The 13,967-nt window shown below is 46.3% G+C and overlaps 1 protein-coding gene across 3 annotated transcripts in view; it reads right to left on the bottom strand.

Moving 5' to 3' along the window:
* Positions 1-13,967, bottom strand: part of ZNF565 (zinc finger protein 565) — a 33,485-nt gene that overhangs the window by 19,411 nt on the left and 107 nt on the right. The window contains exons 1-2 of one of the 3 annotated variants that reach the window (XM_039467002.2): positions 13,710-13,813; positions 5,953-6,026 (exon numbers count right to left, since the gene is read on the bottom strand). In XM_039467002.2, coding sequence (XP_039322936.2) covers positions 5,953-5,961 — 9 coding nt within the window. In that variant the 5' untranslated portion in view covers positions 5,962-6,026; positions 13,710-13,813. Of the gene's footprint in view, positions 1-5,952; positions 6,027-6,670; positions 8,783-13,709; positions 13,814-13,967 lie in introns of those variants that run through there. The other 2 variants (XM_074386509.1, XM_074386508.1) reach the window with 2 other exon arrangements.

The raw sequence follows: 13,967 nt of genomic DNA, 5'->3' as shown, positions 1-13,967 counted from the left end.
TAACTTAATTGTACATTTTTTTCTTTTTTTGAGACAGAGTCTTGCTCTGTCTTCCAGGCTGTAGTGCAGTGGCTTGATCTTGGCTTACCGCAACCTCCACTCCCGGATTCAACTCATTCTCCTGCCTTAGTCTCTAGGGTAGCTGGGATTATAGGCACCCACCACCACGCCCAGCTAATTTTTGTGTTTTTTCATAGATATGGGTTTCCTCATGTTGGCCAAGCTGGTCTCGAACTCCTGACCTCAGGTGATCTGCCCACCTCATCCTCCCTAAGTGTTAGGATTACAGGAGTGAGCCATAGCGCCCGGCCTCTTTCTTTTAATTTCTAAGGTGGGAAAATGTTGATAGATATAACCAGCATTAACAAAAGTTCTGGCCAGGCAGAGTGGCTAACCCTATAATTCCAATATTTTGGGAGGCTGAGATAGGAGGATCGCTTGAGACCAGGAGTTCAAGACCAGCCAGGGCAATGTAGTGAGATCCCATTTCTACAAAAATTTAAATTTAAATTTAAAAACGCTAAGTTGGGTATGGTGGCTCATCCCTGTAATCCCAACACTTTTGGAGGCCAAGGTGGGTGAGTCACCTGAGCTCGGGAGTACAAGACCAGGCTGTGCAACATGGTGAAACCCTGTCTCTACAAAAAAAAAAAACGAAAGAAATTTAGCCAGGTGCAATGGCATGCCACCTGTAGTCCCAGCTACTCAAGAGGCTCAGGCAGGGGAATCTCGAGCCTCGATGCAGAGATTGCAGTGAGCCGAGATCACGCCACTGCACTCCAGCCTGGGTGACAGAGTAAGACCCTGTCTCAAAAAAAAAAAAGAGAAAGGAAAAGAAAGAGAGAGAGAGAGAGAGAAAGAAGAAAAAGAAAAAGAGAGAGAGAGAGAAAGAAAGAAAGATAGATAGATAGATAGATTCATTCATTTAAAAGGGTGTTATGTTTTACCCATCATCAAGGTGTTTGCAATAGAAGCCCACACAGCCTTCTCTCTCCACGTTGACATGGTAGGAGCTGTAGTGAATGGTCTTGGTCTCTATAGCGGTAACATCTGTTTTGTGAGACCTTTAGGAAGGTGGGTGTGATTGGGAATTTTAGTGATGGAACACTCTTTAGTCTTGCAAGGAAATGTATAAGTCATGAATAACCATAAAATGGTCCATTTTGAGGTTGAACATACGTGTTGGTTGTGGGCCACATTTATGTAATGCAGGTATACCCTCCATCAGCTTTCTGATGTGAGGAACAAGGAGAAGTGGATAGTGAAGAAATATGAATATTAACAAGCATATAATAAACCCCAAAGATTTTATATATCCTGTGTTTCTAAATTTTAATTTTTAATTTTTGTTGGTACATAGTAGTTGTATACATTTATGTTGTATATGAGAAGTTGTGATACAAGCATGCTGTGCGAAATAAGCATGTCATGGAGAATGGGGTATCCAACCCCTCAAGCATTTATCCTTTCAAGTTATAAAAAATCTAATTATACTCTTTATTTTAAAATGTACATTTTGGCCAGGCGTGGTGGCACATGCTGGCCTGTCACACCAGCACTTTGGGGGACCAAGTCAGGCAGATTACTTGAGATCAGATAAATTTATTACTATTATTATTATTATTTTTGAGACAGATTCTCATTCTATCAGCCAGTCTGGAGGGCACTGACGCGATCTTGGCTCACTGAAACCTCTGCCTCCCAGATTTAAGCGCTTCTTGTGCCTCAGCCTCCTGAGCAGCTGGAATTACAGACATGTGTCACCACGCCTGGCTAATTTTTGTATTTTTAGTAGAGACGGGGTTTCACCATGTTGGCCAGGCTGGTCTCGAACTCCTGACCTCAGGTGATCTGCCTGCCTTTGCCTCCCAAACTGCTGGGATTACAGGATTTGAGGTTGCAGGATTGAGGATTTGAGGTTTTTACACACACACACACACACACACACACACACACACACAGAAAATTTAAAAATTATATGGGTCTGGTGGTGCACGCCTGTAGTCCCAGCTACTCAGGAAGCTGAGGTGGGAGGATCACTTGAGGCTGGGAGTTCAAGGCTACAGTAAGCTGTGATCGTACTACGGCACTCCAGCCTGGGAAATAGAGCAAGACTGCCTCTATTAAAAATAATAATGGCCTGGACGTGGTGGCTCACGCCAGTAATCCCAGCACTTTGGGAGGCTGAGATGAGAGGATTGCTTGAGGCCAGGAGTTTGAGACCAGCCTGGTCAACATAGCAAGACTCCATCTCTGTTTACTTTAAATAACAATAATAATAATGATTTTGACCTTGTAGACCTTTTAAAGGGCTCAAGGTCCTGGACTAGACTTTGAGAACTGCTGATCTAGTGCACACAATGTAACATTAATGATTTGAAAACATATTGTGTGAGGCTAGGCGCTGTGGCTCATGCCTGTAATCCCAGCACTTGGGAGGCTGAGGCGGGCAGATGATGAGGTCAGGAGTTTGAGACCAGTCTGGCCAACATGGTGAATTACTGTCTCCACTAAAAATACAAAAATTAGCTGAGCGTGGTGGTGGGTGCTTGCCTGTAATCCCAGCTACTTGGGACGGCTGGGGCAGAAGAATTGCTTGAAACTGGCAGGTAGAGGTTGCAGTGAGCCAAGATCACGCCCCGTACTCCAGCCTGGGCAAAGGAGCAAAACTATGTCTCAAAAAAAAAGGAAAATATATTGTGTGGAGTGCAAAAATTTTGTCACAGGCCAGGCGTGGTGGCTTATACCTGTAATCCCAGCACTTTGGAAGACCAAGGTGGGCAGATCACCTGAGGTCAGGAGTTCAAGACCAGTCTGGCCAACATGGTAAAACCCTGTCTCTACTAAAAATACAAAAAAGTTAGCTAGGCATGGTGGTGGGCACCTGTAATCCCTGCTACTCAGGAGGCTGAGGCAGAAGAATCGTTTGAACCCAGGAGGTTGCAGTGAACTGAGATTGTACCACTGCATTCCAGCTTCGGTGACAGGGCAAGATTCTGTCTCCAAAAAAAAAAAATTGTCAGAGAAATATAGAATATGATAATTTTACGTCAAATTTAAAAAGAGAAAAACCCTGGATCACCTGAGGTTGGGAGTTTCATACCAGCCTGACAAAATGGTGAAACCCTCTCTCTACTAAAAATACAAAATTAGCCAGGCATGGTGGTGCATGCCTGTAATCCCAGCTACTCTGGAGGATGAGGCAGAAGAATCGCTTGAACCTGGGATGTGGAAGTTGTGGTGAGTCGAGATTGTGCCATTGCACTCCAGCCTGGGCAACAAGAGCAAAACTCCATCAAAAAAAAAAAAGAAAGAAACCAAAAAAACCCACAGTAATATTTCTTAGTATGCAGTCATATATGGCAAAAGTATTATAGAAGTCAAAGGATGGATAAACACAAAACTGAAAGCATAACCATCGGTGGGAATGAGAATGGGATATGGGAAGGGATATTGTCAGTAAAGGGGATGCAGGTTGCTTGGGTGATACCTTAATCTGGGTGATGAATATATTGGAACTTGCTATGGTTTAGATGTTTGTGCCCTCCAATCCGCATGTTGAACTCTGATACCCAGTGCTGGAGGTGAGGCCGAGCGAGAGGCGTTTGGGTTGTGGGAGTGGATCCATCATGAATAGATTAATTCCCTCCTGGGAGGTAGGTTCTCACTCTGCTAGTTCTCATGAGAGCTGGTTGTGAAAAGAGCCTGGCACCTTCCTTCTCTCTGTCTTGCTTCCCCTTTTGCCATGTGATGCACATATGGGCTTCCCCTTATGTATATTCCCCCCACACAATATATTTTCTATTTATTATTATTATTTTTTTGAGATGGAGTTTTGCTCTTTCGCCCAGGATGGAGTGCAGTGGTGAGATCTTGGCTCACTGCAACCTCTGTCTTCCACCATGAGTGGAGGCAGCCTCAGGCTTTCACCAGACACCTGATCTCAAACTTTCGAGCCATCAGAACTGTGAGCCAAATAAACCAGCTATTTTTCTTTCTCTTTTTCCCTTTTTTTTTTGAGACAAGGTCTTACTCTGTCACCCAGGCTGGAGTGCAGTGGCGCAATCTCAGCTCGCTGCAACCTCAGCCTCCTGAGTAGCTGGGACTATAGGCAACTGCCACCACGCCTGGCTAATATTTACATTTTTTGTAGAGATGAGGTTTTGCTATGTTGCCAGGCTGGTCTCAAACTCCTGGACTGAAGTGATCTGCCCACCTCAGCCTACCAAAGCACTAGGACTACAGGCATGAGGCACTGCACCCTCAAAGGCCTCAACCTTTTTTTTTTTTTTTTTTTGACGGAGTTTCGCTCGTTAGCCAGGCTGGAGTGCAATGGCGCGATCTCGGCTCACCGCAACCTCCGCCTCCTGGGCTCAGGCAATTCTCCTGCCTCAGCCTCCTGAGTAGCTGGGATTACAGGCATGCACCACCATGCCCAGCTAATTTTTTGTATATAGTAGAGATGGGGTTTCACTATGTTGACCATGGAGAAACCTCGATCTCTTGACCTCGTAATCCACCCGCCTCGGCCTCCCAAAGTGCTGGGATGACAGGCTTGAGCCACCGCGCCCGGCTTAACCTTTTTTTTTTTTTTTTTAAATAAATTACCTAGCCTCAGGTATTCCTTTATATCAACACAAAAATGGATTAAGATAGTATTCATTTCATTATTCTTTATGGCAAATATATGTTATAGATATGTTTATACATCTATCTATCTATCTACACATATATATTTTTTGAGATAGAGTCTTGCTCTGTCGCCCAGGCTGGAGTGCAGTGGCATCATATCTGCTCATTACAACCTCGGCCTCCCGGGTTCAAGCAATTCTGCTACCTCAGCCTCTCAAGTATCTGGGATTATAGACACTTGCCACCACTGTGTTCAGCCCATTATAGCTATCTATCTATCTAATCTCTCTCTAATCTATCTATCTATCTAATCTATCTATGTATAGATAGGTATTTTGACAGTATTAAATGTTTTGTGATTTTTTTTTTAAAGAGGGAGTGACATTTAAAAATAGAATAAAGAGGCCAAATGCGGTGGCTCATGCCTGTAATTCCAGTACTAGGAGGCTGAGGTTGGAGGATTCCTTGAGCCCAGGAGGTAGCAAGACATTAGCTGGGAGTGGTGGCATGTGGCTGTGTTCCTAGCTACTTGGGAGGCTGAGGCAGGAGGATTGCTTCAACCCGGGAGGTTGCGGCTGCACTGAGCCATAATTGCGACACTGTGTTCTAGTCTGGGTGACAGAGTGAGACTCTTTCTGAAAAAACAAAATGAAACAAAAACACAGAAGAAAGAAACCACCCAAGACAATGGAAAAGATGAAACTATTTTATTTCATCTTTGGCCCCATTCAATCACAGTTATGATAAGGGAGACTCTCATATTTCTCTCAAGAGAAGGTATTTCTACTGTACTGGAGCTCTGCTAAGAGCATTTATTTATTTACTCACTTATTTGAGACAGAGTCTCATTCTGCCGCCCAGAGTAGAGTGCAGTGGGGCAATCTTGGATAACTACAACCTCCGTCTCTTGGGTTCAAGCGATTCTCTTGTCTCAGCCTCCCGAGTAGCTGGGACTATAGGCATGCACCACCATGCCCGGCTAATTTTTTATATTTTTAGTAGAGATGGGGTTTCACCATGTCGGCCAGGCTGATCTCGAACTCCAGGCCTCAAGCGATCCGCCCGCCTCAGCATCCCAAAGTGCTAGGATTACAGGTGTGAGCCACCACGCCCAGCCTATGCTCTGCTAGGAGTACTACAGACACGTGGACAATGCTGGAGAGGAGAGGGCCACCAAGCGATGTGGGCACCATCACTCATCTCGTGGAATGGATGAACTGTGAGAAGCATACAGGGAAGTTTCAGGAAAAAGAGCACAAATGTTTATATAATCTGGGGGGAAGGCAGATTATTCTAAGGATAGAAGAAATTTCAACATACCTGAGCCATGGCTTTTAGAACTATTTGACCTGCTCTGATTTCTCTGGATTCTTCTCTTGGACAAGTACAGAGTCCTGTAAAAGCAGAATGGGGAGATGGAGTAACCTCTGATAAACCGAGCTTGCCTCAGCACTCCAAAATAGAGGAGCTTAAAAGAACTGTACTTCCAATGTCTCAAAACTGCTTCTCCCGCCCTCTCCATGTCCTTCCACACAAGAACTAACATTAAGAACTACAAAGTTGGCCGGGCGCGGTGGCTCAAGCCTGTAATCCCAGCACTTTGGGAGGCCGAGGCGGGTGGATCACGAGGTCAAGAGATCGAGACCATCCTGGTCAACATGGTGAAATCCCGTCTCTACTAAAGTTGCAAAAAATTAGCTGGGCATGGTGGCGCGTGCCTGTAATCCCAGCTACTCCGGAGGCTGAGGCAGGAGAATTGCCTGAACCCAGGAGGCGGAGGTTGCGGTGAGCCGAGATTGCGCCATTGCACTCCAGCCTGGGTAACAAGAGCGAAACTCTGCCTCAAAAAAAAAAGAACTACAAAGTTGGCTGGGTGCAGTGACTCACGCCTGTAATCTCAGTACTTTAGGAGGCTGAGGCAGGCGGATCATGAGTTCATGAGTTCGAGACCAGCCTGGCTAATATGGTGAAACCCTGTCTCTAATAAAAATACAAAAATTAGCTGGGCATGGTGGTGGGCACTTGTAATCCCACCTACTTGGGAGGCTGATGTGGAAGAATCATTTGAACCCAGGAAGCGGAGGTTGCAGTGAACCGAGATTGCAGCAATGCACTCCAGCTTGGGTGACAGGGCGAGACTCCATCTCAAAAAGAAAAAAAAGTAGAGAGTTGGCTGGGTGTGGTGGCTCATGCCTATAATCCCAGCACTTTGGGAGTCTGAGGCACGAGAATTGCTTGAACCTGAAAGGTGGAGGTTGCAGTTAGCTGAGATCGCGCCACTGCACTCCAGCCTGGGTGACAGAGTGATATTCGGTTTAATAAAAAAAAAAAAAAAAAAAAAAAATCAAAACAGAAATACAAAGCTCAGAGTTAACAAAACCCAGTAAGGAACTCAAAAGTGGCAAGATGGTTTCTTTTCTTTTTTCTTTTTTTTTTTTTTGAGACGGCATTTTGCTCTTGTTGCCCAGGCTGGAGTGTAATGGCACAATCTCAGCTCACCACAACCTCTGCCTCTCGGGTTCAAGCAATTCTCCTGCCTCAGCCTCCTGAGTAGCTGGAATTACAGGCATGCACCACTATGCCCGGCTAATTTTGTATTTTTAATAGAGATGGGATTTCTCCATGTTGGTTAGGCTGGTCTCAAACTCCTGACCTCAGGCGATCCGCCCGCCTCAGCCTCCCAAAGTGCTGGGATTACAAGTGTGAGCCACCCTGCCCAGCCTGCAGCAAGATGGTTTCAAGGCAGATGTGCTCCAGCAGTGACAGAGAACCCAGGCACCACCGAGGAAAGGATTACGGCTGACACGGTCCCCCATTTTGTTGATGCTAACCAACGAGGATCTTACCACTGAGACTTACCCACTTGACCCCTAAGGATGAGGACAGTACCATCAGGCTAGGGACATAAACCATCTATGCAGGCCGAACCTTGAGTAAGACATCCCTAAATGAAGTCTTCTAGCTTCTCTGGGCTCAGTAGGCAAACCTCCTGGGCATGTCACTGGCTCTGCTTCTTCCTTCCAAGTCCAAAATGGGGCTACACCATGCATACCGTAGGCTCTGTCAATGCCTCTAGCCCCAGCTAGACTCACCAGGCAGAAGCAAGAAAGCTCCAGTAATACAGGCATCTTGCTCACATACCTGCATATCCAGAGTGCTGCCTTCAAAGGGAGCTCTAGAAGTCTCTTGGGCCAGCACTCCTTATTTCTCATCTGAGCCCTCCCTACTGCTTTCTTTATTTTTTTAAGACTAGACAAGTACAGTAGTAAAAACAGGGGGAAAAATAGAACAAGGAATTCAATCCATAACTCACTGTGAACAATCAATGGAGATAACTCACTACCTTCTGACCATCTACTGTTTTCCTGCAGAACATCACTTCCCCACTGACTGTAAGGCTAGCAGTTGCTGAGTCTGGAGTCCTGTGAATGGTCCACATCTCAAGGGAATAAGTGAGAAAGTGAGAGGTTTTTGTTTTTTTTTTGAGACGGAGTTTCGCTCTTGTTACCCAGGCTGGAGTGCAATGGTGCGATCTCGGCTCACTGCAACCTCCGCCTCCTGGGTTCAGGCAATTCTCCTGCCTCAGCCTCCTGAGTAGCTGGGATTACAGGCATGCGCCACCACGCCCAGCTAATTTTTTGTATTTTTAGTAGAGACGGGGTTTCACCACGTTGACCAGGATGGTCTCAATCTCTTGCCCTCATGATCCACCTGCCTTGGCCTCCCAAAGTGCTGGGATTACAGGCGTGAGCCACTGCGCCCGGCTGTTTTTGTTTTTTGGGTTTTTTTGAGACAGAGTCTCACTCTGTCACCCAGGCTGGAGTGTAATGGTATGATCTCAGCTCACTGCAACCTCTGCCTCCTGGGTTCAAGCAATTCTCCTGCCTCAGCGTCACTAGTTAGTTAGGATTACAGGCATGTACCGCCACATCTGGCTAATTTTTGTATTTTTATTAGAGACAGAGTTTCACCATGTTGCCCAGGCTGGTCTCGAACTACTAACCTTATGATTTGCCCGCCTTGGCCTCCCAAAGTGCTGCGATTACAGGTGTGAGCCACCGCACCCGGCCTACACATCTTTGTTGAAATAACGATGTAAAACAAATAACATTAGGGCTGGGCGCGGTGGTTCAAGCCTGTAATCCCAGCACTTTGGGAGGCCGAGGCGGGTGGATCATGAGGTCAAGAGATTGAGACCAGCCTGGTCAACATGGTGAAACCCTGTCTCTACTAAAAAAAATACAAAAAAATTAGCTGGGCATGGTGGCGCATGCCTGTAATCCCAGCTACTCAGGAGGCTGAGGCAGGAGAATTGCCTGAACCCAGGAGGCGGAGGTTGCGGTCAGCCGAGATCGCACCATTGCACTCCAGCCTGGGTAACAAGAGCAAAACTCCGTCTCAAAAAAAAAACAAAACAAATAACATTAGGTGAAAAACGTAGGTTACAAGTTACAAAATAGCAAGTGTAGTATAATCCTACACTTACAAGAAAAATATATTTACACATGTATGCTTGTCTGTATGCAGCATAGAAGATGGACTAAAAGGATTTTCAATTAAATTTGTATATTTGTCTCTACATGATATGATTATGGGGATCTTTCTTTTTTTTCTGTATATTCAAGTTTTTCCCTAAAGTGCACACATATGTGGGTGCAGGTGTGTATGTTTGAAACTGGGTCTCATTTTGCTGGAGTGCAGTGGCGTGATCTCGGCTCACTGCAACCTCCACCTCCCAGGTTCAAGCAATTCTCCTGCCTCTGCCTCTGGAGTAGCTGGGATTACAGGTGCATACCACCATGCCTGACTAATTTTTGTAGTTTTAGTAGAGAAGGGGTTTCAGCATTTTGGCTGGGCTGGTCTCGAACTCCTGGCCTCAAGTGATCCGCCCACCTCGGCCACCCAAAGTGTTGGGATTACAAGCATGAGCCACACTGTACCCAGCAAGCATATATTCTATAATAATGAGTATATAATTAATTCTCCTCGATGGGGGAGTGGATAATAAAAGGAGCTATGAATGGAGTGATTCATGAGTGGCAGTGAGGTACCTTTGGGAACCTGCATATTGAAGGGGAGCTTGATTTTCTCTGTGCTAAGCCTTTAAGGGGCGTGTCCTGGCCTTAAGCAGAGGTGACCTTTCATCTGAAAGGCTTCCTCAGTCCCCTTGCTGGCTTGTGCACAGGCTCCTTGTCAACCCTCTTTCCACAGTCCAGGGATGTCCTCCTTGCTCCAAAAACAAATCACATCTAATTTACAGATGTGACTTCCTAAACACAGGAAAATGAAATGGGTCTTAGCCAGTGTGGTAGACATTACTAATGTTTCACCATTATCCAGTTTTGGGCACATAGAAAATGACATTTTCCAGTTCCTTGCACTTAGGGAGGGCCAAGCACTGCTTTTAGCCAATGAATCTCAGCTGAGGTGATGACTGCCACTCAGCTGACACCAGAAAGACTGCACAATTCTCCAATCTTCCTCTTCATGGATGTGGTGACCATCTGTGTTAAGATGGCACAGGCAGAGGGTAGTGGGGCCTTCTTTGATATGGAACCCTGTTTCTGCTGATCCACAGTAGACAGGTACATGAGTAGAAATACAATGTTATTATGTAAGCCACTCACTTTCAGGGGTTGTTTGCCACCACAGCATAACTTAGCCTGTCCTAACCAGTACCCCAATTAGGCTATACTTTGACTACATAAAAATTCAGACTCAGACACTTGGTCAATATGAGAAAGAGCAATTTAAAAAAAGAGGAAGCTTCAGAAATAACAGCAGAGCTATCCAATTCCAGTTCTATATGTCTCAAAGGGATTGTTTGCATACCCCCATTGTGAAACAAAATTCGGATTATGAGTTACAGGATTTTTTTTTTTTTTTTGACAGGATTTCACACTTACCCAAGCTGGAGGGCAGTGGCGTGATCAGAGCCTCAACCTCCTGGGCTAAGGTGATTCTCCTGCTTCAGCCTCCCAAGTAGCTGAGACCACATGTATACCACTACAGCTGGCTAGTTTTGTTTGTTTGTTTGTTTTTGTTTTTGTTTTTTTTGAGACAGTCTCACTCTGTTATCAGGCTGGAGTGCATTGGCACGATCTTTGCTCACTGCAACCTCTGCCTCCCGGGTTGAAGCAATTCTCCTGCCTCAGCCTCCTGAGTAGCTGGGACTACAGATGCATACCACCATAACTGCTAATTTTTTTTTTGTATTTTTAGTTGGCCAGAATGGTCTCCATTGCCTCAACTCATGATCTGCCTGCCTTGGCTTCCCAAAGTGCTGAGATTACAGGCATGAGCCACCACACCCAGCCCACCTGGCTAATTTAAAATTTTTTTGTAACAACAGGGTCTCGATATGTTGCTCAGGCTGGTCTTGAACTCCTGGCCTTAAGTGATCCTCCCACCTCAGCCTCCTAGAGTGCTGAGATTGCAGGTGTGAGCCACTGTGCCCAGCCTGAAAGTTGATTTTGATCCAGCTAAACCGTGCTGTTTTAGATCTCTAACATCAAAACTTTGTAGAAATCTTTCTGGAAAGTTGAGCTATCTATACAACACCTAATAAAACTTGAAGCTCTCTCTCTAAATGTTCCCTGTCTGCATTCACAGATGTTCTTTAGGGCCCGGGATCCCACATCCCAAGGGCCTGGGAGAAGCTGGCCAAGTTATGGGAACTAGACAGGTATAGGAATCTACATCTTAATCTTAGTAATCTCTTCCTGAAAAAGCAACCACTCTGAGTAAAAACTCTAACCAAAAACCCTTTCCCAGTGTTTTTATTTTTATTTATTTTTTTGAGACAGGGTCTCATTCTGTAACTTAGGCTGGAGTGCAGTAGCATGATCACAGCTCACTGCAACTTTGACCTCCCAGACTCAAGAGATCCTGCTACCTCAGCCTCCCAAATAGCTGGGACTACAGGCATGCACCAAAACGTCTGGCTAGTTTTTAATTTTTTGTAGAGATGGGGTTTTGTCATGTTGCCCAGGCTGTCTCAAACTCCTGGGCTCAAACAATTCTCCCACCTCTACCCAAACTGCTGGGATTACAGGAGTGAGCCACTGCACCCTAAAATGGTAAATTTTATGTTACATTTATTTAATCATAAAACCAAACAAATAACAAGACTGGTTACTTAATAAGTGGGAATTGAGTAGAAGGAATGGGGGCCGGGTGCAGTGGCTCATGCCTAAAATCCCAGTACTTTGGGAGGCTGCGGCGGGCAGACCACCTGAGGTCAGGTGTTCAAGACCAGCCTGGCCAACTTGGTGAAACCCCGTCTCTACTAAAAATACAAAAATTAGCTGGGTGTGGTGGTGCATGCATGTAATCCCAGCTACTCAGGAGGCTGAGGCAAGAGAATCGCTTGAACCCGGGAGTCATAGGTTGCAGTGAGCCAAGATGGCACCACTGCACTCCAGCCTGGGCAAGAGTGAGACTCTGTCTCAAAAAAAAAAAAAAAAAAAAAAGTGTATGGGAATTATATTTTTGTAACATTTTAAAGTCTTAAATTTATTCAAAATGAAAAGTAAAGAAAAAAATTTAAAAGAACATTAGATATGCAGGGAGGATACAGGCCTTTCAGTCCATCTCCAAGGCATCCAGTAAATTATTCCTGTGGCAAATAGGGGAGACCAGATTGCTTTGGTGGGGGTGTGGGTGATGGTGAGGGTGGTTCTGATGAAGAAGGAGAGAAAAGTGTGTCCTGAAAAACAAGGAGGATTTCAGGGAAAGAAGAATAAAACCTGATGTACTTGAACTTGACAACTTTCTTGGAGCAGGGCTAAGAGAAAGAAATAATGAACAGTCAGGCCCTTTTTGAACCATTATCCCCCTTCCCTACCACACAGGGGAGTGTGGTCAGAGAAGACCGGGCATCTGCCTAAATCCAGTGTCTCTCGAGAAGGCTGAGGTCACTATTGTCCGGAGCCAAAATCTGTCCTGACTTCAAAGGTCCTGCAGGGGTTAAGCGCTCGAGTCACTGGTACACAAACATAATGACACATCCACTCTTATTTTTTTGAGACAGGGTCTCACTCTGTCGCCCAGGCTGGAGTGCAGTGGCCCAAACACAGCTCACCGCACCCTTGACCCTCTCAGGCTCAAGAGATCCTCCCGCCTCAGCTTCCCAGTAGCTGGGACCACAGTCACAGGCCACCACACTCAGATAATTTTTAATTTTTTTTTGTATGGGCCAGGCTGGTCTCAAACTCCTGAGCTCAAGTGATCCTCCCACCTCGGCCTCCCAAAGTGCTGGTGTAAGCTTCCACGCCTGACCCTACATCCACTCTTGAGAAACAGGACACAATCACAGACACCTCCATACCTTTCCAGTCACAATCACACACCCACTAAGACACAATCTCACCATCTACTCTCCACTGTGATACACAGTCACTCCCAAATAGTCATAAGCCCCCTACACCAATACCGACAAATGCCTCATATAGTCACAATCACACACCCACTCGGGACACACGCCATCACTGGTACTTTATGGTACCCAGTCACAACTGAACATTCACTGTGGACACACACAGTCACACTCACACAAGCAACCCACACAAGCAGTGGCACCCCACTCCCACATACACAGCACCACGCACCCCCCCAACCAAGGGACACAGGAATACACACGTGACGTTACCACAGAGTCACAGTCACAGGCAATTGCACACGGCCACAGTGCCACACAACCAAAACCACTCACCCACCTTGGAGACAGGAATCACAACCGCAGGCACCCGCACTGGTCACACAGTCAAAACTGTACTCACACCCCAGGAACAGGGCGAACAGGCCACAAACACAACCGGGACACACGCAGTATCACCCCTGGTCACAACAACCCTGCACCCCGATACTCACTATCACATGTGATAACACAAAAACCACCAGATAGACACCCTGGAGACAGGCGGTTACACCCGCACAATCGCAGACACCCACACCCGACCATACAGCCACAAAGACACATCAAGAACCGCGCATCCGCAAGCCGGCTCCCGCCTGCGCGAACAGATCCGAAGCTCCGGACACGCCCCGGCCCCGCCCAGGACTCCCAGACCCCTCACCTTCTGCCTCCCCTGGTCGCGTCCGGGTCCTTGCGGAGTTAATGAGCTCGCCACGACGTCAAGAAAGACGTAACGTCAGGCCGCTGTGGGGTCTAGGAATTGTAGTCCAGAGCCAGATCGGCCACGGACAAAATGGCGTTCTCCTACCTCTGAGTGGGACCCTGGCCCGTTCTGACATTGCGCTCACGAGGCTTCGAAGAGGGCGTCGCTACTCCAGACGCTCCAGCAAACTTGAGCTCATCTGTCACTAAAGAACTA

This window comes from Saimiri boliviensis, chromosome 14 (assembly GCF_048565385.1).
Source record: "Saimiri boliviensis isolate mSaiBol1 chromosome 14, mSaiBol1.pri, whole genome shotgun sequence".
Lineage (NCBI taxonomy): Eukaryota > Metazoa > Chordata > Mammalia > Primates > Cebidae > Saimiri > Saimiri boliviensis.
Note: the sequence above shows the minus strand (reverse complement) of the source record. Positions and strands in the feature narration are given on the sequence as shown.